General features: G+C 47.0%; 3 protein-coding genes across 5 annotated transcripts; 1 reads left to right on the top strand and 2 right to left on the bottom strand.

Moving 5' to 3' along the window:
• Positions 1-447: 447 nt before the first annotated feature.
• LOC135264706 (solute carrier family 35 member E4-like) lies at positions 448-7,022 on the bottom strand. Of its 2 annotated transcripts, none has more exons than XM_064353492.1 (3): positions 5,892-7,022; positions 4,132-4,721; positions 448-3,126 (listed from the first exon to the last, which is right to left on the bottom strand). In XM_064353492.1, exons 2-3 carry the CDS (start codon positions 4,700-4,702, stop codon positions 2,624-2,626), a joined length of 1,074 nt encoding a protein of 357 aa, XP_064209562.1. In that variant the 5' UTR covers positions 4,703-4,721; positions 5,892-7,022; the 3' UTR covers positions 448-2,623. The 2 variants fall into 2 exon arrangements, with proteins under 2 accessions (XP_064209562.1, XP_064209561.1); XM_064353491.1 differs by having other exon boundaries at positions 5,820-7,022.
• A 140-nt stretch (positions 7,023-7,162) lies between these two features.
• tcn2 (transcobalamin II) lies at positions 7,163-15,426 on the bottom strand. 2 transcript variants are annotated; one of them, XM_064353488.1, is made up of 10 exons: positions 15,274-15,426; positions 14,890-14,961; positions 12,186-12,378; positions 11,276-11,433; positions 10,639-10,791; positions 9,985-10,154; positions 9,266-9,440; positions 8,654-8,831; positions 8,138-8,256; positions 7,163-7,813 (listed from the first exon to the last, which is right to left on the bottom strand). In XM_064353488.1, exons 2-10 carry the CDS (start codon positions 14,948-14,950, stop codon positions 7,752-7,754), a joined length of 1,269 nt encoding a protein of 422 aa, XP_064209558.1. In that variant the 5' UTR covers positions 14,951-14,961; positions 15,274-15,426; the 3' UTR covers positions 7,163-7,751. The 2 variants fall into 2 exon arrangements, with proteins under 2 accessions (XP_064209558.1, XP_064209557.1); XM_064353487.1 differs by having other exon boundaries at positions 10,639-10,797.
• Positions 15,427-17,297: 1,871 nt separating this feature from the next.
• Positions 17,298-20,946, top strand: ccdc117 (coiled-coil domain containing 117). The gene is made up of 6 exons (XM_064353493.1): positions 17,298-17,517; positions 18,392-18,707; positions 19,225-19,275; positions 19,428-19,745; positions 19,898-20,044; positions 20,518-20,946. The coding sequence occupies exons 2-6, from the start codon at positions 18,562-18,564 to the stop codon at positions 20,792-20,794; spliced, it is 939 nt and encodes a 312-aa protein (XP_064209563.1). The 5' UTR covers positions 17,298-17,517; positions 18,392-18,561; the 3' UTR covers positions 20,795-20,946.
• The last annotated feature ends 461 nt before the right edge of the window (positions 20,947-21,407 follow it).

Genomic DNA, 21,407 nt, shown 5'->3' on the forward strand with positions numbered 1-21,407 from the left:
ATATTATTACGGCATAACATTTGTTTTGTAATTTAAGTATGACCTGATAGAACTGCTTCATCTACTTCACCAATACTACAATATCTCATAAAGTCATGTCTCAAATCCTTGCCGAATTAGACAAAGAAAAAAAACATTTCTATTTGAACAAAGAACAGTTAATGTCCAGCAGGTGGCACAATTTCCCTTTTCTGATAACTTGTGTTCTGTGTTTGGGAACACTATGTCCAGTGCGAACAAACTGTTCTCAGCCATACTCCACTGGCTTAAAAAAAAAAAAAGAAAAAAAAAAACTTGTCGACAGGAAAACCCATTTCACTGGAGTTAACTTGTGTACCTTGTGTTTAAAAAAAAAAAAAAAAAAAACATTGTGAAATGTCGGTCCATACAACAGCCTATGGGTAGAACTTTTCTTGTTCGACTGGAATAAGACCAGACAAAAAACGATTTCTTTAACCAATGTATTTAACAGACGCTTCAACCACTGTAAAACACATTCAAGTAATAAAAAAATTACATAACCTGTACAATATTCATGAACACTATTTTTTTTTAAATCCTTAAAGGCTCATTTCAAATAAACACTTCAACGCATTTCCACATTGCATCTGTTAATCAGGTGGGTGGAAAACCACTCCGACATTACTGACCATTGTGGAGGCCCCTTTCTCTATATGCACTCACTCTTTATTGATACCTGATTAATTATTAATAAGTGAACACTTGGCATGCTGATACTTCATCTGAAGGCACTGGGGGAGTAAAACAACCCAACAGACTACCCATGGCTCTTCGGGACCATGTTTTCAGACCCCTTAATGTTAAGTCAGACTGAGCTATCTTGGGACACAGGGAGGAAGGGAGCCATTTTGAAAGCACCCATAGTATTCAAACAACAAACATATCGGCACGCGGTACGAACGGTATCTAGCGAAGCTATGAAATCCTGATCCGGAATCCAGTCACGGTCACTTACCTGAGGTCTGTTCACGATCACGGAGGCGCTGCGTGGGTAAACATCAAAAGGCATTCGCGGGTTCGCCACGAAAGGGGAGACCAGGAAGTCTTTCGCTTTTTAAGACAAAGAATCGCTTTTCTGGGTCAGATCTAACGCCGTCAGATCGACGGAAGCGCAGCCGATATAAGACACAGAAATAGAATGTGTCTCACCGTCTCACTCAGAAAGAGCTGCATTTTACAACAGCGGGACGTTCCGATGGGGTTCGTGTGAATCTCAGCAGCTTTCAAACGTCATTGCGCCACAAACAGCTTTTTTCTCCCTAGCGTTTAGCTTTCTCGATTAACCGCCGGCGATCCAACAACTGGCACGTGAAGCGCGAGGCCGTTACAGGGTTCAATCAGAACTATTTTTTTTTTAAAAACCGGCTGCTCTCGAGTTCGATCTGCTGGACAAGAGGCCCATGACCCATCTCCCCCAGCGACAACAACAGTCCAGAGGGCCTAGCCCCTGCAGAATCGAAGGCCGCCTAATGGGCCTGCAGTCACGTTCTTATGGGGGCGACGTAGCTCAGGAGGTAAGACCGATTGTCTGGCAGTCGGAGGGTTGCCGGTTCAAACCCCATGCCATGGGCATGTCGAAGTGTCCTTGAGCAAGACACCTAACCCCTAACTGCTCTGGCGAATGAGAGGCACCAATTGTAAAGCGCTTTGGATAAAAGCGCTATATAAATGCAATCCTTTTACCATTCTTCATCGATTGTCATTTTTCTCACCACGCCACCGTAAATACAAGGCTCAATCTTGGTTTTCCTCCAACCAAACCAAGGTCAACATACTTCAGAATTACACACATTCCTCATACAGTTATAATACATCTGTCTGTACAAAAATGAGAGGGAGAAAAAAAAAACTCCACGAAACAAGCCTCATTTCTAAAATGGTTTCATAAGGTTGTCGTGATGTTGATTTCTCTCACAGCAATATTGAAACTGTTAAGTGCCTGTTTGGGATTAATAGCACCCAAAGAGCCTAGAATGGGATTATTAGCAATGCCCTGTACCCCATTTAATGAGAACTTTTGTTCAAACTGAACATACAGAAAACTTCGGTAAATGAGGAGATCATAACTGAACAAAAAAGCCATTAAAATTGGTGCTGCTCTGCAGGAAACCATACATTGATAGCATTATATCTTTTTTAAAAAAGTCAGTCAAGCACCTAATGCTTAAATATCAATCAAGCGCCATACATCAGTCCTGATAATCAACCTTCTTTCATAGAAATTGTCTTCAAACATGTACATATGCGTCTGTAGAGTAAGGAGTACGCTCATCGGGTGGGGCTTGTGTTAGCATCATTCCTGGATGATTAAGCCCCTCCCTAATGTACCTCACCCATTCCCACTTCACCCTCCGAATCATTACAACAGCTAAGTTTGACTCCAAACTGGTCAGACTCCACCCAGCCATTCACCCTTTTAAGGTGTGAGATCACAGATGTCATTAGAATGTTCTTAACTAAGAGAATTCCAATGCTGATGTCACAATCACCACTGGCAACTGAACGGCGCTGGAGTTCTAGAACACTGACTTTGGCTGATAAAACACTGGGGGAGAAGAACACCAGCTGTTCAAAGGGCTACCGGAGAGGCCATTCCCCCTCCTCAGTCCTGCTTGCAGTCTCTCGCCCCATTGGCTGTTGCGTGGTCTGAGCTGCAGCCAGTCTGTGTCCGAGAGCTCTCGACTCCGCCCGCAGCCGGGCGGGCCCAGCGCGAGTCCAGGTAGCGGCCGATCTGCTCCGAGTTCTGGTAGATGACCATGCCGGCGAGGGTGAGGCCCACGCCAGCGCAGCTGAGGCCCGTCAGCTGGCTGCCGAAAAGCAGCTGGGACAGCAGCAGGTTGGCCACCACGGTCAGGTTGCCCAGGACGTGCAGGGTGACGGCGGAGGTGAGGGTGATGATGCAGCTGCTGGACAGGTTGTACAGCACCGAGCCCAGGCAGCTGAGCAGCACCAGGGCCCACACCTGCCCGCCGTAGCGCAGCGGGGACTCCAGCTCCGCCCGGTTCTCCAGGACCAGCGCCGCCACCGCCAGGATGCAGAAGCTGGGGATGGACATCAGGTACAGCAGGAGGACAGCGCCGATCTTCTCCTCCTGGAGCAGGATGCCTGGGGGGGACCGGGCAGGGCACATGGAGACACACATATCACAGTCAGAGGCCAGAAAGAGAACATGACTAAAGCTCATAACCATCCAGCACGCGACACGCAAAACTCCTGGACTGCCCTCCGCACAATGGGCAGTTTAATTCTAACCCTGTACACATATGTGCTGTTCATGTGAGATTCTGAATTGGAATGAAGGTGTTATTTCTATCGTTTAATAAGTCATCTCTAAATTTACAGAGTGGTTCTACTTGGACAAAGAAGGGGGGGTGGGGGGAATGAAGCTAATAGCCTGTTTTGCTCCCAAATTTTACGACTTTTATGACAAGGAAGGAAGATGATTGAAGACGTTGTTCCACAATTACACAACTGCAAAATCTGAACCGGTCTATGGAACACGACGAACAAACAACACGTATGTACCAAGCAGCCGACACCTGAGTCGTACATAGTAAATGCCCTCAGCGTCGGAAGTGAATTAAGAAGACTCGTGAGCGGGGCATACATTCTAACCTTTACGTTGACAGGGGAACGGTCTAAAATTATGCGCAGTAATGTAACACCTAGAAACTATTTGCCATTTCAGGATGGACACCTTTGAGGCGCAAGGAAGGCGAAACGTTAGGTGAGATGATGTGGTGTCGATGTAGGCATCGATCAAACTGCATAGCAGTTCAGACATTTTTTTTTTTTTTAGAACAGGGTAATTAATGTGTTTACGAAAACACGAGCGACAGTCCACCTGGCTTGCAGGGGAAACGCATATCCCAATTAATTTTACATTCACGAGGGAAAATCCAAAAACAATTAAACAGTGTTTATATGAGCCTATTTACTTATCTCAACTTCAATTTTAAACATCACAAACAATGTTTAATTTCACAGACGTAGTATGGAGAAGGTAAAAAAAAATCTGAGCCTATCATAGGCTGCATTAACAACTGCACGAAGTGGCAAGCAATCGGACTTATTATTGCATAACTGAGGAGCAGTGTTGAGTGCACTCACTTTGTTGAATGGATCGGACTCCTCTCAGCATGGTCGCGGCGAACATACAGAAGCAGCCGGTCTGGTCGTACTGCGCTTCCCCCATGATGCTGAACGACGCCCCCAGGCAGATGGGCATCATGGCCGTGTATTTGATGACATGGTGATGCTCTCCCAGCAGCAGCGCGGAGATGGCCAACGTGAACAGCGGCGTGGTGGAGTAGATCATGTGCGCGAAGGACAGCTGGACGTAGTTGAGTCCCACGTTACCGAAGGCGATGCCGGCACAGAAGGTCAGGCTGAGCATGAAAACTTTAAACCGGGCGCCAACGGTCAGGCCGCCGTCCTCCTCGCCGCCCGCTTTACCGTTGACCATCCGTGATTTCAGGAGCCCGTAGTCCACCACTATGGCCGTTAGCATGTGCAGCGCCGAGAGCAGCAAGGGGTACCTGAAGTCGTACACGACGAAGATCCATTTGTTCAAGCTGGATATGGTCGTGCCCGTCACCAGCCACACGAAGACGGCGGACAGGAGGTGTTGCATCTTCTGCGGTTTCTCAGCCACGCATTTGGAGAGACCATCGTTTATCATAGTCTAGTCCTCCTCCCATCTGAAAGGGATATTTAAAAATTAGCACAATGACATGATAATCTGTCTGTATTCTTTGTACGGGCGGTTTTTCTCGGCTGTGAGGTTTCTCAATTGTAGTCGTTCCAGTCCTGGCAACTATTTTAGTCGCGTAGCCTATAGCAGTCGCGCGTTTCCCATGAAATCACTGCTCCCCTTATGTAATGGTGAAAACTGCACAGTGCTACAGCGCTTGAAGAAGCCACATTACCGTGTTATAAAAGTTGTGAGAAAAGAAACTATCAATGATCATGGACTTGTTTAGAACAAATAGTCCGTTACACACATGTAAACGTGTTCATTTTCATTTCGCCTTTCGGACACGTGCGCGTATTATGCGGACAGTCATTTGGGCTGGTTTAATAAATCAGACTCCAGTCAACTGGTGCCTATAGGGGCTCTATAATCTTAACGCTTCTTAAGAGTAACCCTGTTACTATTAAATCCGCATCAGTCGTTCGTGTACACTGTTTAGGCACAATAGTGCACATACGTCTGCATTACAAATCCAGTTGTATCAGAAATGAATTAAAAAACAGTTAAATTTGAATGGGTAACCCAGATTTGAGAATTTGGAAAACAGACAACACGTGTTGGTTCGCTACCAGCCCTCGCGTCTTACGTAAATACTTGCAGTGTACAATTCATATAGGCTAAACACGCGCCCACGTTCTTAGACTTATCCAAACTTTATTTAACGAGGCAGTGGTAATGAAATAATACCTGTGTTTAGAAAACAACCTCAAATGAAAATAAAATCCTAACGGTTTTACAAACAAATAAAATATCAACTTGATTGATCCTGTAACATTTATCACCAACTATAACTAATTGTAACCGTGATGCAGCTGAGAAAGTTGTTTGTAATATGTCCCCGGTGGGGTTGACTATTGCACAATTAACTTTAGAATAATTAACATTTTAAGTCACAAAAGTCTTTATTAAGCTCGTCGTTGTAACAATTTATTAAGCTCGTCAGAAAACAATCGGATCGAAAACGTAACGGTCGAATGACTTGTATATACAGTAAAACACCACGAAGACATTTACAAAATAACATGGATAAAACATTGCAACTGACCAACAGCATCCAAGACTCACGCCACCGTATTTTGACAACACCAGCTTCAACTGGGCGCTGTCTTCCCCTTACCTCGCGCAGCTAAGATACAGGCGCGCTGCTGTCCCGCCTCCCCCGCTCAAGTCAGCAGACCAGCGCCGTCACCGTGGCGTTGCCGAATATAGACCATTTCATTTCACCGGTGGGAAGCGACTTCAGGTTTAAAAAAAAAAAAAAAAAGTTTGCCAACACTTCAGATTCCGAATATAGAATTTACGGTCAATTGGGCAACGTGGCAATATTATTTGTTTACGTTGCTGTCGAGCTTTAAGCTGAATTTGCTTGAGTCAAACAGCCCATGATTTTGTAACTGAACGATACAAAGAGCACAAAATAATTTTAAAAAAGTTTTCAAAAATTAATTTAGCAAATCATGTAACTCGGTTAAGTGAAGACTCAGTATGTGGTTACTGGGTGATGTTTGTGAATAGCTTGTAAGAAATCTAATACTATTTCACACAGTTAAAAAAAACTAATATTAAATATTTTAAATCACAAAGACAAGCTCTTATTTTGTCATCCTACCATAGGTGGTAGAGTGCTCTTTTCACTGAATCGACTGTTTGCAGAATGTTATGTGAAAATTTAAGAGGTGAGTGCAGGTACAAAAAAACATCAAATGTTTAAAACAACAAGAGAAAGACTTTTCCTTAATGTTGATAAGAGGTTCAAAACGCAGCATGAGAAATTTTGCTTTTGAGAAGGTAAATTACATATCGGATTAACTTTTGCCAATGTGCGTTCTAGTGACTGAGTTACAAACCCCATATTCAGACGGCCAACACACACACACAGTCAAGCCAGTTATTTTCTGCTCAGTGAGGCGCGCTATGCTGTTTGGAACGGAAACAGCTACAGGCCCGAGTAACGTCTCACTGACATACACTACACATGTACCTCCTGTGCCGCTTACATGTTACATGTACCTCCATCCAGCACCTATTGTACCTTGTACCGTTATCTTGATGTTGTCGCTTGTCGTGTCTCCTAGTTTTCAGTTAGCACAGGTTAGGTCAGAGACTAATGTTTATTGTGTGAACTGGACTTAATGTGTTCATCAGTCATCTACACCCGCTTATCCTGAGCAGGGTTGCGGGGGGGACGCTGGAGCCTATCCCAGCATGCACTGGGGCGAGAGGCAGGAATACGCCCTGGACAGGCCGTCAATCTATCGCAGGGCACACTCACCATTCGCTCACACACTCATCCCTATGGGCAATTTAGAGTCTCCCAATTCTTAATGTATATGTATATCTACACACAGGATTACATTCAGGCATTAGGCTGCATAGGGGCCTGGGGGATCAGTTACACAAGTGTGCGTTTATTCACATGATAAAAGCTGGAATGATTCTGCCACAAAATTTTTTAAGCATGAACTGCAAACAGTGCATCAAAAGATGAGATGCCAACCGTGGTTAGGTAGGAACGTGGGAAAAGGGGGCGAGAATGTCGTTGTCCTCGAGTGATTCCGATTCTGTCAGTCGTAGTAAAAAACGGGTTCTCCCGAAAAACGCAGCAGAATGTCTCGTTTCGAGCTCTAGATGTGACAGTAACTCCCACTTCTCTGGGGTTCCACAGATTGCGAAACCCAGTTAACCTTCCAAGTCTTCGAGGGAATTACATAATTGTACAGAAACATCCGTGGAGCTTTGTGAATCTTACTTCCTTCAAACAAGACCTTTCGTATTCTGACACAAAATAAACTTTAAATGTTTGATTTAGTCAATGTGATAGTCACATCTCCTTTAATTAAAAAAACAATCAATCACAGTATTACAAAAAAGTGCCTAAAATATTCTTCAGCAGGATTTCTAACAGATTTTGTTTTTCTGAAGTGCATTTATCGTCAGTCGTAAATACGAATTTGGACAGTTTCCCTGCAAGGAAATCTCAGTGGCTGGTCTTTTTGATGGTGATCTTTTGAGCCTTCTCAATTTTATAATCTTGAATGCCTAAAAGAGAAGATAGAATTACTGTTTCTGTAAACTTACACAAAAATTTTAAAGGACATAATTACAGCAACTTGTCATAAGCAATAAACCCCAATGACTACCCAAAGCCTTCAACAATAACCACTGCCTTGCATACATATTCATACCTCGCTTCAGTACTAAAACAGAACGTCCCTCACTGAAGTCCATTAAGATAGTGGCATTATGATATTTTCACCATTTCTGGAGCTAAGTTGTGTGGTGTGTGAATTGCGTATGTGAGGATGTGTATGTGTGTGTGTGTGTGCGTGTGTGTGTCCAGTACAGTGGACTTAATGTCCTCACCTTGGTTGAGGGACGTCCCATCTGAAGACAGCTGCCAGTAACTTCGGTCTGACTGGCGAGCCCGCTCCCCATTCACCACGCTCAGGAAGGGCCCCCATAGGCTGGACTCTGTTTTAAATCTGCAGCGGGGGTGGGGGTGGGGGGCACGTGAGAGAGTGGAAGTCAATACCCAGCCAATCAGAGAATTGCTTGGGAACCCAGCTCGACCAATCGTAACGTGACTCTATACTGATATGTAGGCCTTAAGCAAGGGGGACGGGGGACGAGGGACGAGAGAGAACAACTCATGTAACAGTCCCACACCCTCCCTCCCTCCTCACAAACACACACACACTCACACTCACACTCACACATGCATACATATATACACACACACACACACTCACACATACATACATATATACACACACACACACTCACACACACACACTCACACATACATACATACATATATACACACACACACTCACACACTCACACACACACACACACACACACACTCACACACACACTCACGTGAAATCCTTTTGCGTCTCCTTAAGGAGCGTCAAGGCCTTGAGGAGGGAAGAGCCCTTTGGAACGTCCACGGTTTTGATGGAACTGCTGCCGTCCGACGGGATTACCTCCACCTGGAGGAGCACGTTTTGGGCCGGGGGCTGCGTGCTACAGGGCTTGGGCTCAAGAGTCAGGCTATCTGTAAGGGAGGACCAATCACAGCGAAGAGATACAATGACGGAGGATCCAGCTCTGCAGGTTTCGAACTTACATCCCTGACACGTGAAATCCATTTCACGGTTGACAACTGAGAATCCCAAGTGAACAACTCCTTTACAAACAAACAGAACTACTGGACCCTAAGTGACAAAATTAAGTTCCCATTCTGGGCACTATTTCTACCATCATTTCTCTTGGGTGAAACCAGAACCAGAAAAAGAAGAGCAATCCGACTTCACTCTCGCAATGAAACGAGTGCAAGCCTCAACTGCAGGCACACCCAAGAGCGGAGGCACCAGACTGCACAACCTTGTGGCTGAAAAGTTTCCGATTTTGATTGTTCGATTTCCAAGTACATAAAAGTATGGAATGTACTTTAAGGGAAAAATAGCCGGCTCGGGCCCGGGCTCTCACCATCCTCTGCTTCGCACACGGCTGTTTTGACGTGCAGGTAGGACCTTTGCTGAAGAGCCGGCAGGGTTTGGGAGATAGCCATGGGGTTGTGGTAGGTCCCCTTCCTGGCATCCACCCTCAGGGCCTCCAGGGAGGCGGAGCAGTCCGAAACCTGGCTCCCCATGGCCAGCAGGGCCTGCAACACAGAGCCGCACGCTCAGCTTCCACTGCATGCGTGTTCCATACCATTCCAGAACACACACGCACACACACACGCACACACGCACACACACACGCACACAACGCCTACTGTATTCCTGCACCCTTTTCTGGTTCTGTTCTCGACTACTTTGTTCCAGTCTGCTTTCAGATCTCTGGAGGGTGAACAAACTAATGCCTTTACATTAGACCAGTGGTCCTCAATCCTGGTCCTGCAGAGCCACGGGGTCTCGCTGGCTTTCGCTGTTACTCTGCACTTGAGTAGCACAGCAACTGATCAGTTAAAGCAGTTGACTACGCAGCTGACGCAAGGTCGCCTGGTTTCTCGGGTCTGAATCGGTTGCTGATCTTTAAGCGAAAAGCAAAAACCAGCAAACTCTGTAGCTCTCCAGGACCAGGACTGAGGGTTGCTACATGTCACGTGTACCGTGGCATCCAACTGGCTGAAGATGACCGGCTCAATGCTCTGTATTCTGACTCTAACTGGAAGTGTTGCGAAAAGCTGGAAAGACCCCTCCCACCTGCACCGCCAGCCCGGTGCTGAACTCATTTCCCAGGTGTCCGTCAGGCCGTCGCGAGTCTAAGAGCTTCTGCTTGATGGTGCCCAGGGGCTCCTCCAGATGGGCCCCGTGCTGCACGGTAGGCGAATCCTTCAGGCACTGCAAGGCCATCCCAGCCATGGCCAGCGTGTCTGTGGAGAAAGGCAAACACCGTCACCACACTCAAAAACCCCACTGGGTTGCTATGGGGGTGACACAGCTCGGGAGGTAAGACCGATTGTCTGGCAGTCGTAGGGTTGCCGGTTCAAACCCCGCCCTGGGCGTGTCGAAGTGTCCTTGAGCAAGACACCTAACCCCTAACTGCTCTGGCGAATGAGAGGCATCAATTGTAAAGCGCTTTGGATAAAAGCGCTATATAAATACAGTCCATTTACCGTTTACCATTTAAACGCAATGACAACGAGGTTGCTAAGCAACCTCCCGAGCAACGAGCAGTCCTGTAGATATCCCTCTTCTCTTCTCTTCTCAGAGACGGCAGAACTCTGCACTTGGACCGGTACTTCTCTCTAGGGGTTTCGACACACTTGTTCCTGGTTACGGTTATACACTTTGTTGTACGTCGCTCTGGATAAGAGCTTCCGCCAAATGCCTGTAATGTAATGTAATGTAACTCACCGGCGCTGCCGCAGACCCCGTGCTTCGCGCTGTCGTGCCGGACGGCGTGGACCAGCTTCTTTCTCACTTCGGCGCTCACCGCCACACCGTTGGCGCACAGAGCCAGCACCCCCAGGGAGTACTGGTAGAAATTGGTCAGCGGACGGTGGCTGGCTGTGGCTGCGGAGAGAAGAAGAAGAAGAAAAAAGAAGCTTTTAAACAGACTACTGTATGGCGGGAAACAGCAGGACTGTGTTACAGTAGGAATCCCTGACAACAAGAAAGTATGAGAGAGAGAGAGAGAGAGAGAGGAGGAAGAAAGGAAGATAAGTGCAGAGAGAGGGGTGAGGGAAAGTGGTAGAGAGAGAAAAATGGAGAGAAATAGTAAGAAAGGGAAGGGAAGAAAAGACAGAAAGAGGTTCAGGTGAGAGAGAGTTAGGAAGAAAGAGAAAGGAAGAAAAAGAAGGAGACAGAAAGGGGAGAAAAAGATAAAGGGAGGGAAAGAGATAGAGAAAGAGAAAAGATGAGAGACATAGAGATACAGAGAGAGGGTATAGCACAGAGAGACAGGGGAAGAAAAAGAAGAAGAGAGAAACAGGATAAGAGGAGAAAAAGAGAGAGAGAGAGAGAAACAGGGGTCCATAGACATGGTGCTCACTGGCAATGTGCTCCTTCTCCTTCTCCATCTGTGTCTTCAGCTGGAGCAGGAGGGACTCCTGGTTGAGCGTCAGGGCGCTCGCATCCGTGCAGGAAGCTCTGAGGGCCAGAGCGTAGAGGGCCAGGAGCCCCGTCACAGGCTGGTGCTTAGTAAGGGAGCTGCAGAGGACCAAACAGAGCAGTCAGGCCGGGAAGGCAAAAAAAGCATCAAGGTCCGTTTTCTCACACTGCGGGACACGCGACCGTCGTCTGTATTCACTGACCTACTGTGGTATAACTGACCTACTCACCACCTTTTCTGCTAGGTCTTAATGACTACTGTCTGTATTACTGACTCTTGTCTGTATATCACTGTATTACGACCTTTCTGTTGACTATGGTCTGTATTAGACACTGTGTCTGTATTGACCAGGTACTACCTCCCACAAATACCACGGGCCAGGTTCAATAACGTGTATCGTATCTTATATGTACATGCAGTTCAGTTCATAAGTAATTGGACAGAGCCAATTTTTGTTGTTTTGGCTCTGTACTCCATCACATTGGATCTTTAACAAAATAATAAGGTGCAGAGTGGCAGAAGGTATTTACATCCATATCAGGTGAAACGTGTAGGAATTAAAGCCATTTTTATTTAAAAAAAAGCGCCCCCTGGACTGCACTGTATGTACAAGTATAAAATATGAGAGTCTGGATATCTTCTCCACAGGCTTACAGTAGGACAGCAAGCCATTACAGTCCAGCAATATTGCTTAATACATTTGGCTGATTCTCTGAGTCAATAGTGACTAATTATTTCCAAATGGCCGTGTACTGTGGGACTGCGTAATGAAAACATACATACATCATAATCTGCCCTGGCATCAGTACTTTTCTGTGCTTTACCGCACTGCCCCCGAATCGCGCTGTACCTCTCCAGGTCTTTGTGAAGCTCCGCCTTCAGCCGAGCCAGGTACGCGCTCTCCATGCCCAGGTTGTGGTGGGTGGACAGGCGCAGGGCCAGGTGCACGCTGGGATTGGGGGGCGAGCTCTGGTCCTCCAGGGAGCGCAGGAGCTTCTTGTTGAGGGAGAGGATCAGCTCTTCATGGTCGGAGGCTAAGGGACCTGCTCGCCGTTATATAAGCACAGGCGGGGGAGAGGGGGGTCACGTCAGGTGAGTCACAAAATGGGGCAAGGTCACGCCAGGTAGGCGTTTGAGTGACAAGGGGCCACGATGCATGAGGGTGGGGGTGGGGTTGTCACACATAAAGCAGAATCAGTTCAGCAGTATAAACCCCCCCCCCCACCCTCCCTACAGAATACAATCACTTCCCCATGTGACTTCACAGAAAAAAAATCAGGCTATTTTTGCCAGACCTACATATGCAAACTTGCTGCCCTTTTACCCCAGATTTGAACCATCGCAGCTGCAGAAGTGACAGCCTCAGCATGTGGGGGGGGAATAACTGTCATTAAACGCCGTTAGAACCACAGGCTCTCCAAGGAAAAAGTGTTTACCAGGCCGGTCGCCACCGACGACGACAAGTCTCTCTGACTCAGCAGTGACCCCAGCGAAAGGAAAGGCTTGCACAACAGTCTGAGGACAAAGCCTGCTTCCTCCAGCGCTCGCCTCTGCTGGCACAGCACATTTCAGAGAGGAAGACAAAATGGCCACCGGCCAGGAAGGCCAGCAAAGCACACGCACACGCACCAGAGTAGAGTGGAGTGTGCTTGGGCGGCCACATTGGGCAACGTTGGCCACATAGGGGCGATATAGCTCAGGAGGTAAGACCGATTGTCTGGCAGTCGGAGGGTTGCCGGTTCAAACCCCGCCCTGGGCATGTCGAAGTGTCCTTGAGCAAGACGCCTAACCCCTAACCTCTAACTGCTCTGGCGAATGAGAGGCATCAATTGTAAAGCGCTTTGGATAAAAGCGCTATATAAATGCAGTCCATTACATTGTAGCATAATGGCTAAGGAGTTCGTCTTGCAACCTAAAGGTCGCAGGTTCGATTCCCCGGTAGGGCACTGCCGTTGTACTCTTGAGCAAGGTGCTTAACCTGCATTGCTCCAGTATATATCCAGCTGTATAAGTGGATACAATGCAAGTCGCTCTGGATAAGAGTGTCTGCAATGTAATGTAATGTTTGAGAGAAGGAGAGAGACGCAATATGCCAGGCAAACTCATACAGATGGCCACAACATGCAGACACCGGGTGTACAGGAGTGGGAACCACTCTGCCGACAGAGGGGCATTCTGGGAGACCAAGCAAGCTTGCCGTTTAGCCATCTGTTACATCAGCTCATCAGCCCCATTCAAGCTCGAGCGATTGACTTGAATGATCCCCCCGCCCCTCCCACTCTGTGCCGCAGTCACCGATATACGACGAGCAAAGTACAGGGGAAAGATCGTGGTGTCACCGTGACCTGCGCAGGCGAGGCCGTCGGACGCTGTCAGGAATTTTGTGGAGGAACTACCTTCACTGATAAGGCCGACCGGTGCCAACGTGCAATTAACTTCCCTGCACTTCAGAGTGGCATAAGACAGGTGGAGAAATGTTGATTCGGATTTACACTCCGTGGTTATTTAACTGTGACAGGAGTGGCTGAGCTCGACACATACTAGGCATAAACCAATGAAATTCATCTACGGATGGAATTCTAAACTTCTTCCCAAAACTCTCACAGAAAAATCTAAATTAGTTGGATTTATAACATGTGCGGCATATGTTTTATCTTAAAGTGGAAGAAGCAGTGGTTGTAGTGGTGACAGATTTGTAATTACTGATTAACACTCGAGACAAAGGTTGTCGTTTCTGCAAGCGAAGACAATCGTCTTCTTTTCGCTGGTGCATTCTTTCAATGCATGCTACCCAGTGGACTGTGGATATGCTTCCCTGTGTGACCCTGATGATCAAGTTCATGTAAGGCTTTCATGTTTGACTGATTACCCTTCCCATCACCTAGGGATAAAAATAACGCAGAACAGTATGCACTGTGCGAGTAATAAGGCTTCCAACGTTGCTTCAGTGCTGGACTTTCCAAAAAGCTTTTCGCAAGTGCTAGGCACACACAATTGCGCAATTATTTGAAGAGGGAAACACATGAATTTCCCACTAAGGCTCCAATTCAAATGGAGCGCTTCACCAACGTTGTCCAGGCGCCAATTTATTCAGGGCTGTTGCCACCAGAAATGGATGGAATATCACATGGATTTAAAATGTCGGACTTATTTCACGCGTCACACGGAATATCCTTGAAACTGAGCGCACGAGATGGGGACCTCCTCCATTATAACGTATATGTTTAACGGACATGCCCATCTCGTGCACGCATTTTTAAAGGGCAGGCAGACCTACAGCTCCGTGAAAAGGTATTCGCCCCTTTCCTGATTTCCTCTATTATCGCGCATTTGTCACGCAGAATGGTTTCACATCTTTGGACAAAATGTAATATCAGAGAAAGGGAACATGTGTAAACACAAAGCACATTTTAAAATTATTATTTCATTTTTAATGAAAAAGTTATCAAGCACCCATATCGCCCAGGTGTGACAAATATGTAATAATAGAGGAAATTAGTAAGGTGCCAAACACTTCTTCGTGGCACTGTAAACAATTTGAAGTATTTAATTACCTTGAGGTTTCCCACTGACCACTGCAAGAACTGCGCATCCAACGAAGACAGCGAGATTCATTTCGCAATTATCTAGATATGAGAGGAAAAAAAATACTAAACTTAGAATGTCAAACTCCAGAATAAAAGAGGTATCAAGTAGGAGTATGTGTCACTCTTTCGCGTCAGTTAAAGTTCAGTGATAGTTTTTACAAATAGAAATTTGTAAAAACAATCGCACGAACAGTAATCGGAAACGTTCACGTGAGAGCTCGCTATTCACTTTACAAGCATAAACTAAACCAAAATATGGACATGTCGAACAGAATGACTTGACAAACGTTTACAACACTGTTGTCATTTTATAAGTAGTCAAACGAGCGCAGACGTTCAAGCACCACTTACCCGTTATACTCGCTTTGTGTGAACTGATGCGGGACACTCGCTTGACAATACTGAGTCGTTCCTCTCTCCCGAGGTCGCAAATATTTACGACTATTTCCTGTTCTTTGGTCCGCGGAGTCACATGATTGACTCTTCGGTTACGAAAGTGAGGGAGCGGGGCATGCGGGTGCATGCGTGTGCACGCTAAAATTTGTGGGTTTGAAAAAAAATTGCGGGTTGAATAGTTTCGGTTTATCCGGTTCGGGATGATAGATTTAAAAGTGTTGTCGTGTGGCCGTTATCATTTAGAAATACGTGCACACCGCACTGCAGAGGCTAAAGAACCTGGGTTTATGATTTAAGACAATGACAAGTAGTGGTATCTTCATCCCACTTTTCAATAAAATCAGACAGTGTTCCCTTTTGGCTGTCTATTAACGAGTTTGATATATGTATGCATACATGCACCTAAAGGTCACAAGTTTGATTCCCAGGTAAAACACTGCCATTGTACCTTTGAGCAAGGTACTTAACCTACATTGCTTCAGTATATATCCAGCTGTATAAATGGCTGCAATGTGAATGCTGTGTAAAAAGTTGTGTGAGTCGCTCTGGATATGAGCGTCTGCTAAATGCTTGTAATGTAATGCAACATAAAGCGATATGCATGCACACGTACGTATACTTATTTGGATTAAGCAAGAGAGGAGTCCCAGCTTGTCTCTGGGACAAGGTCACTTTAGGTTCGACGTGTGCAGCTGCCCTGCTGCCACTGTCCCTGTACCCCCCTCCCCTCTGGCAGCTGCTTGCCTTCTATCACTTGACGAGTTACGCAATTTTCTGTTTATCGCCCCGTCTATCACCTCATATTTCTGTGATCCCTTTCTATCTCTGACAAGGTGACTCCATCGGTGGAGTGCATCAACATGCTCGCGAAAAGCTCAAGCAAATTTTGCCTGGGGAATTATTACACGACTTTCACTTTCATTGAGTTCAAGTTGTACTTTGTTGTAAAAATAAAACGGATCTGCATTTGACCCCTCCTAGCTATTTAACCGCAGTGCGCACAGGGACCATCTCCAGTTCTGAGGCCAGTACTTAATCTAACATACATGTCACTTTGGTGTGGGAGGAGACTCACGCAACCACCCGGAGGACATGCAAACACCATGCAGAGAGGATCTGGGCAAACCCGCAACTCAAACCCGCAACCTCCTTCTTGTGAGGCATCAGTGCTCCACCATGCCGCCCATCCAGCAGAAAATCTTATCCAGAGTGACTTTTACAGTGAAAGTTCTTTCTTTGTGGAGCTTTATCACCCCGATAACTGCTCCACTTTACCTTGCAGTACAGTCTAGCGGGACCTTGAAATGGCCATAAAATAAACTTTCCTCAAATTAATAACTGCATAGCCTTAAGCGGACATTCATTTCCATAATTTTCAATCAGTCCTGTCCCCGGATATTTGATGTTTACTTTTTCTAGAATGAAAAAAAGTATCGAAAATAAACATTATAAGGCTATTAAAGTTTTGAGCAATGGCTGCTCACATTTATCTATTAAATTCATTTGTATATGGTAGAAAACCACATTTAGAAGGCAATTTCAAGGCTTGTTTGCGTGGCCCCGTTAAACTGAATTGCAAAAGAGATGGAGCGTTTCTAAGGATGACCAAAGCTCCACAAAGAAAAATATGACAAAATGACTATCAGTCCCGATCAGCATGGTGGAATTTGTTATATAAAACTGGTCCAAGTCGAAAAAGACCTAAGTTATCCTTCAATACTTCGACAGTATACTATTTTTGACAGCAACTAGTAGCCTAATTATAGGCTAGTAACTATAGAATGTATTTATGTTGGTAGAGATCCGCTGCCAATTTTTTTCAAACCTACACATTCATTTGCATATTTACGTAACCCAATAACCTGTAAATAGTCTTAATTTTAGACTCGTCAAGCGCCCGCAGTAACTGCATGTAGTTCATTCAAATGATTAAAAACGTGTCCCGATTATGAACTCAAACGTTGAACCACATATCCCAAAACCACTAGCGGCTGAGTGTTCTAGAAATTAGCTATGCACGTTCACAGTCGGGCCTGCTGGTGCTGCGTCGTTACTGTTTAATAGTGGTTAATGGGTTATCTAAAACCGATTAATATGACGGCGGGTTGAACGGCATTGTGCGTTACTGTTGAAACGTCGAACGACTGGAAACTGAATAGGCTATTTCAACCACTGCTCAAATACAACGGGTAAACCAGGGTTCGTGGCTTTTAATATTTTGTTAGCTAACTTACTAGCTAGGTTGTCTGGTGAAGTGAAGATAAGCTAGTTTTAGGGTCCCAAACGAGTCAATTTATCGACTAGCCAGCGTGATGGTTAGCTTGCTTACTTGCTATCTTGGTTAGCTGGCGAATTTTATTGTCGTTTGTAAGCTGCACAAAATAGTTGAATTTAAAGTAACTCACTGACACTAGTTTTGGGCTAACTGCAGTTAGCCACGCCTCTCGGGTTATTTTCAGGTGATAGCTGGCAATGCAACGAGCAAGCAAACTTGTAAATATATTAGGTAGCGTGATAATGTTAGCGGCAACAGCTGTACACCTCCGTTACGCGAGTGTAACCTTAATTAAGCTTCAGGCTGTTGGGTGTGTTAGCGTGCTAGGAGTAGTCATCCTTTTGAAAGTTCAAAGTTGGACGCATAAACTTGAACAAGCGAGTCGTCTGGTTAACTTTACTAACCAGCTAGCTGTAAATTCCACTGCCTACCCTATACTTTTAAATACGGTCCAGGTAATGCCACTGACATTAGAAATTAGAATAGCCCTGTCAGTTTTGCAAAATAAACAAACCGGATCGTTGACGGTAACGAGTGTGTTATGTTGGCTACAATTTTTGCTATATTTTGTTATCTCATGAGTCTTCTAGACATGGTTTATGTTGAACCTCAAACAGTTCATTAGGCAATAATAGTACATTCCCACCCCCATAGTTGTATTATTTGCAAGCTAAGTAGCTACTGATACTACAGAGCTGAAAAGTGTGACGAGCGACATATAGCATCAGTAACTACATATTTATATCATTATATGATCGCAATTGCAATTCCCATAAGTCTCCCTTTCCTCTGTTATAGGTTGACTGTCCACGAGGATACCGTCACGCCTACGGTGTGACGTCACCCACAGCCCTTGCTTCAATTTCCTTTGAAGCCTGTTCAGTATTGTTTCTGTCCGGGAATGATGCTGAAAATGACCCTGGAGTGAAGTGTACACACACACACACACACACCTCCCATTTGGGAGCATGCACAGACCTGGTCCAGTGAGAAGCGAACTGGGGTTCCTGACACCCTTGTACCCCATTTCCGGGTTTGTTCACGCTCCAGTCCGGGAGGAGAACCCTGGGGTTGCGGACGCCATGCACTTTCCGGGAGAGTCCGGCACAGGAGCGTGAGTGTCTCTGGGAAGCGTTAGTATTTGTGTGTGTGTGTGTGAGGCCTATATAAGCATCTATTCCATCTGCATGTTGGGCCTGTGCAGTCAGCTTCAGAATTATGCTGAAAAAAAAAATCTTTCCAGCCATTGATGGAAACTTATTAAAGTTGCACACTTGGTATAGAGACCCAAAAATAAAGCTTTAATGCAGCACTTTTTTTCAGGCAGTATATAAAGTGTGCGTGTCTCCCTTTGTTGAATTTATAACACTCCACCTTGCACCTTAGCTGCTGGGCTGGTGTGTGTGCATTTCTTCAGTTATTGCAATAAACTCATTAAGTTAAAAATGTGCACACACAGATTAAAAAAATAAAAGTTCTGGTTTGTGTTGCATGCTTCACTGACACCTGTCTCCTGTAAGAGGGATAATCATAACACAGGATAACCCAGGGTCATACTGTGGCATGCCGCAGCTCAGCATGTAGGGACTCACGCCTTTTTTGTCCTTCCTCTCTCTCCGTACTTCTCCCAGGAGCTGGGAACGGCGCTGTATGAGGAAGCACCGGAGGAGCCCTAGCAACGAGTGAGTGACAGACTGGCAGCGTAACCGAGACGATAATCAAACCCTCACAGTGACCAGAGAGACTTACGAGTTTGTGCATGAGGAGGTTGGCGTGCGATTGTGTCAGACACATCTGGGTCAGCTGCCTGTTTTGTCCTTGACCTCCTTTTCAGGGGGAGCAGTCCCAAGAGGAGGCGGCTGATGGGGGAGGTGGGGTCTCCTCCGTGGGACGTCCCGGGCCCCAAACGGTGGCCGGGCTGGGCCCCGCGTGGCGACGGGTCTGTCCCGGACCCGGCCCCCGGGCTGCAGCTGGGTCCCGGTCCCGCCCTCGCCCCCGGCCCCGCCCCCGCCTGCAGCCAGCTCTGCCTCGTCTCGGAGAACAGGCTGGCCTACCCGGGACCCCCCCTGCCGCCACAGCCCTGCCCCAAACCGGGGGGGCTCCGCACCGAGGTGGAGGCGGCCCAGAGGCGGCTGCAGGAGATCGAGGAGCGGTGAGCGGCGGGGCAGGAAAGAGGAACTGAAATTTGGGCTGGGGGGTGGGGCATTAAGAAACCAGATTCTACTGTGATCCCCCCCCCCCCCACACACACTTTTAGATGGTGATGAGCCATTTTTCATTTGTGACCGTTTTCGTTTTTTTCAGGATAACCCTGGAGGATGACGACGAGGACGAAGATCTGGAGGTGGAGCCGGCGCAGAACAGGCCGGTGCTGGTGATGTCACAGAGCCTGAGGGAGGGGCTACAGCAGGGCTTGGGAGACATCCTGCCACAGAACGTGGCGGAGTCAATGTGAGTATCTCACTCTCTCACAGGCGCGCACGGCTGCCCCCAACCCTGCTCCTGGAGATCTACCGTCCTGTAGGCTTTCACTCCGACCCTAACAAAGCTGCACCTCATTCAACAGCTAGAGTTCTTGTTGAGCCTCCAAGTAGGCTAATTAAACTCTTCAGGTGTGCCAAATTAGCGCTGGAGTGAAAACATACAGGATGGTAGATATTCAGGAACAGGGCCCTGGTTTAAACCCATGTCACCCAAATCACGGCCCTCGAGGGCCGAGAACTGCTGGTTTTCCACCCTCCCTTTACCTGGGAGTCAGGTGTGAAGGCAGTCCTGGCTGATCAGGAACCTGGGAGGAAGGAAAACCAGCTTTTGTTTGGTGCTCATTTCGCTTGCATATTTAGTTTTTCCCTGTTGCTCTCTGACTCGTGCTGGCCCGTCTCCCCCCCCCTCTCCCCCCCCCTCCCCTCCCGTGCATTCTGAAGGAGCCGCTCCTGCATGGAGCTGGTGGTGTGGAGGCCCCCGGAGGAGGTGCTTCCCCGGAGGCTGAAGGACTCCTTACAGAAGCAGCGGAAGCAGGTCAACGGCAGGGAGGCGCTTCCCGCCGTCGGCCCCCGGCCCCCAGCCGCCGCCCAGGCCTCTGGCTCCGCCCCCAGCGGGCTGTACCACGGCCCCGCCCCCCTGCCCTCTAGCCCCGCCCCCGCTGGTCTGTACTGCAGCCCCACCTCCGAGGTCTCTACTGAGGAGGAGATGGAGCTGTAGCACCTCCCTACCACCCAAATTTCACAATGAGATTGGGTGGCCAGCTGAACTGCGTCTCCCCAGAACCAGTGCGCATTTTAAATGCTTCGCCTTTGGGCCCAGTGGACTTCGCCATATTCGCCATGCGTGGACTGAGTTTGACAGCCACCTCCTGTACCTTCCTGTCTGCAAGAGCCTACGTCCTACGGTCGCCACAAGATGGCCGCCCGAGAGAGGGCCAACAAGATTGACCGTTGGGACGTAAACGTGTATTATGTCTGGCCAAATCCTCCAAATGCCCCATTTTCACAGTTTTGTCAAGACTAGTGATGTCTAGTGGTTGTGAGAATTAATTTCACCACTGAAATTAAGATAATTTTAAAGAAAAATAATTTTTAAAAAGAGAAATTTAGATTGCCCTCCCCCTAACCCCAATTGGTCTATTTTTACGTTTCATCTGTCCGTCTCAGTGCTGGGCGGGGCTTCTGCCCTTTCTGGAGTGGCCTTCTATTGGCAACCAACCTACCCAGCTAACACAGCTAAGACATCCTCACAATGTTGCAGGCCTGTAGGGGCAACGTTATAACATTGACAAACCGTTCCGTTAACACTGCGAAAGACGTTTTGCGTTAGC

The sequence above is a fragment of the Anguilla rostrata genome, chromosome 10 (genome assembly GCF_018555375.3).
Source record: "Anguilla rostrata isolate EN2019 chromosome 10, ASM1855537v3, whole genome shotgun sequence".
Classification (NCBI taxonomy): domain Eukaryota; kingdom Metazoa; phylum Chordata; class Actinopteri; order Anguilliformes; family Anguillidae; genus Anguilla; species Anguilla rostrata.

Coding starts and splice junctions, on each gene's coding strand:
- LOC135264706 (XM_064353492.1), bottom strand. CDS start 4,702: ATGATAAACGATGGTCTCTCCAAATGCGTGGCTGAGAAACCGCAGAAG. Junction 3,127..4,131: donor AGTCCGATCCATTCAACAAA/GTGAGTGCACTC, acceptor GGTCCCCCCCAG/GCATCCTGCTCCAGGAGGAG.
- tcn2 (XM_064353487.1), bottom strand. CDS start 14,950: ATGAATCTCGCTGTCTTCGTTGGATGCGCAGTTCTTGCAGTGGTCAGT. Junction 11,434..12,185: donor CTTCACAAAGACCTGGAGAG/GTACAGCGCGAT, acceptor GGTCCTCTGCAG/CTCCCTTACTAAGCACCAGC. Junction 9,441..9,984: donor GCACCGGGCTGGCGGTGCAG/GTGGGAGGGGTC, acceptor TCTGTGTTGCAG/GCCCTGCTGGCCATGGGGAG.
- ccdc117 (XM_064353493.1), top strand. CDS start 18,562: ATGCACAGACCTGGTCCAGTGAGAAGCGAACTGGGGTTCCTGACACCC. Junction 18,708..19,224: donor GGAGAGTCCGGCACAGGAGC/GTGAGTGTCTCT, acceptor TACTTCTCCCAG/GAGCTGGGAACGGCGCTGTA. Junction 19,746..19,897: donor CTGCAGGAGATCGAGGAGCG/GTGAGCGGCGGG, acceptor CGTTTTTTTCAG/GATAACCCTGGAGGATGACG.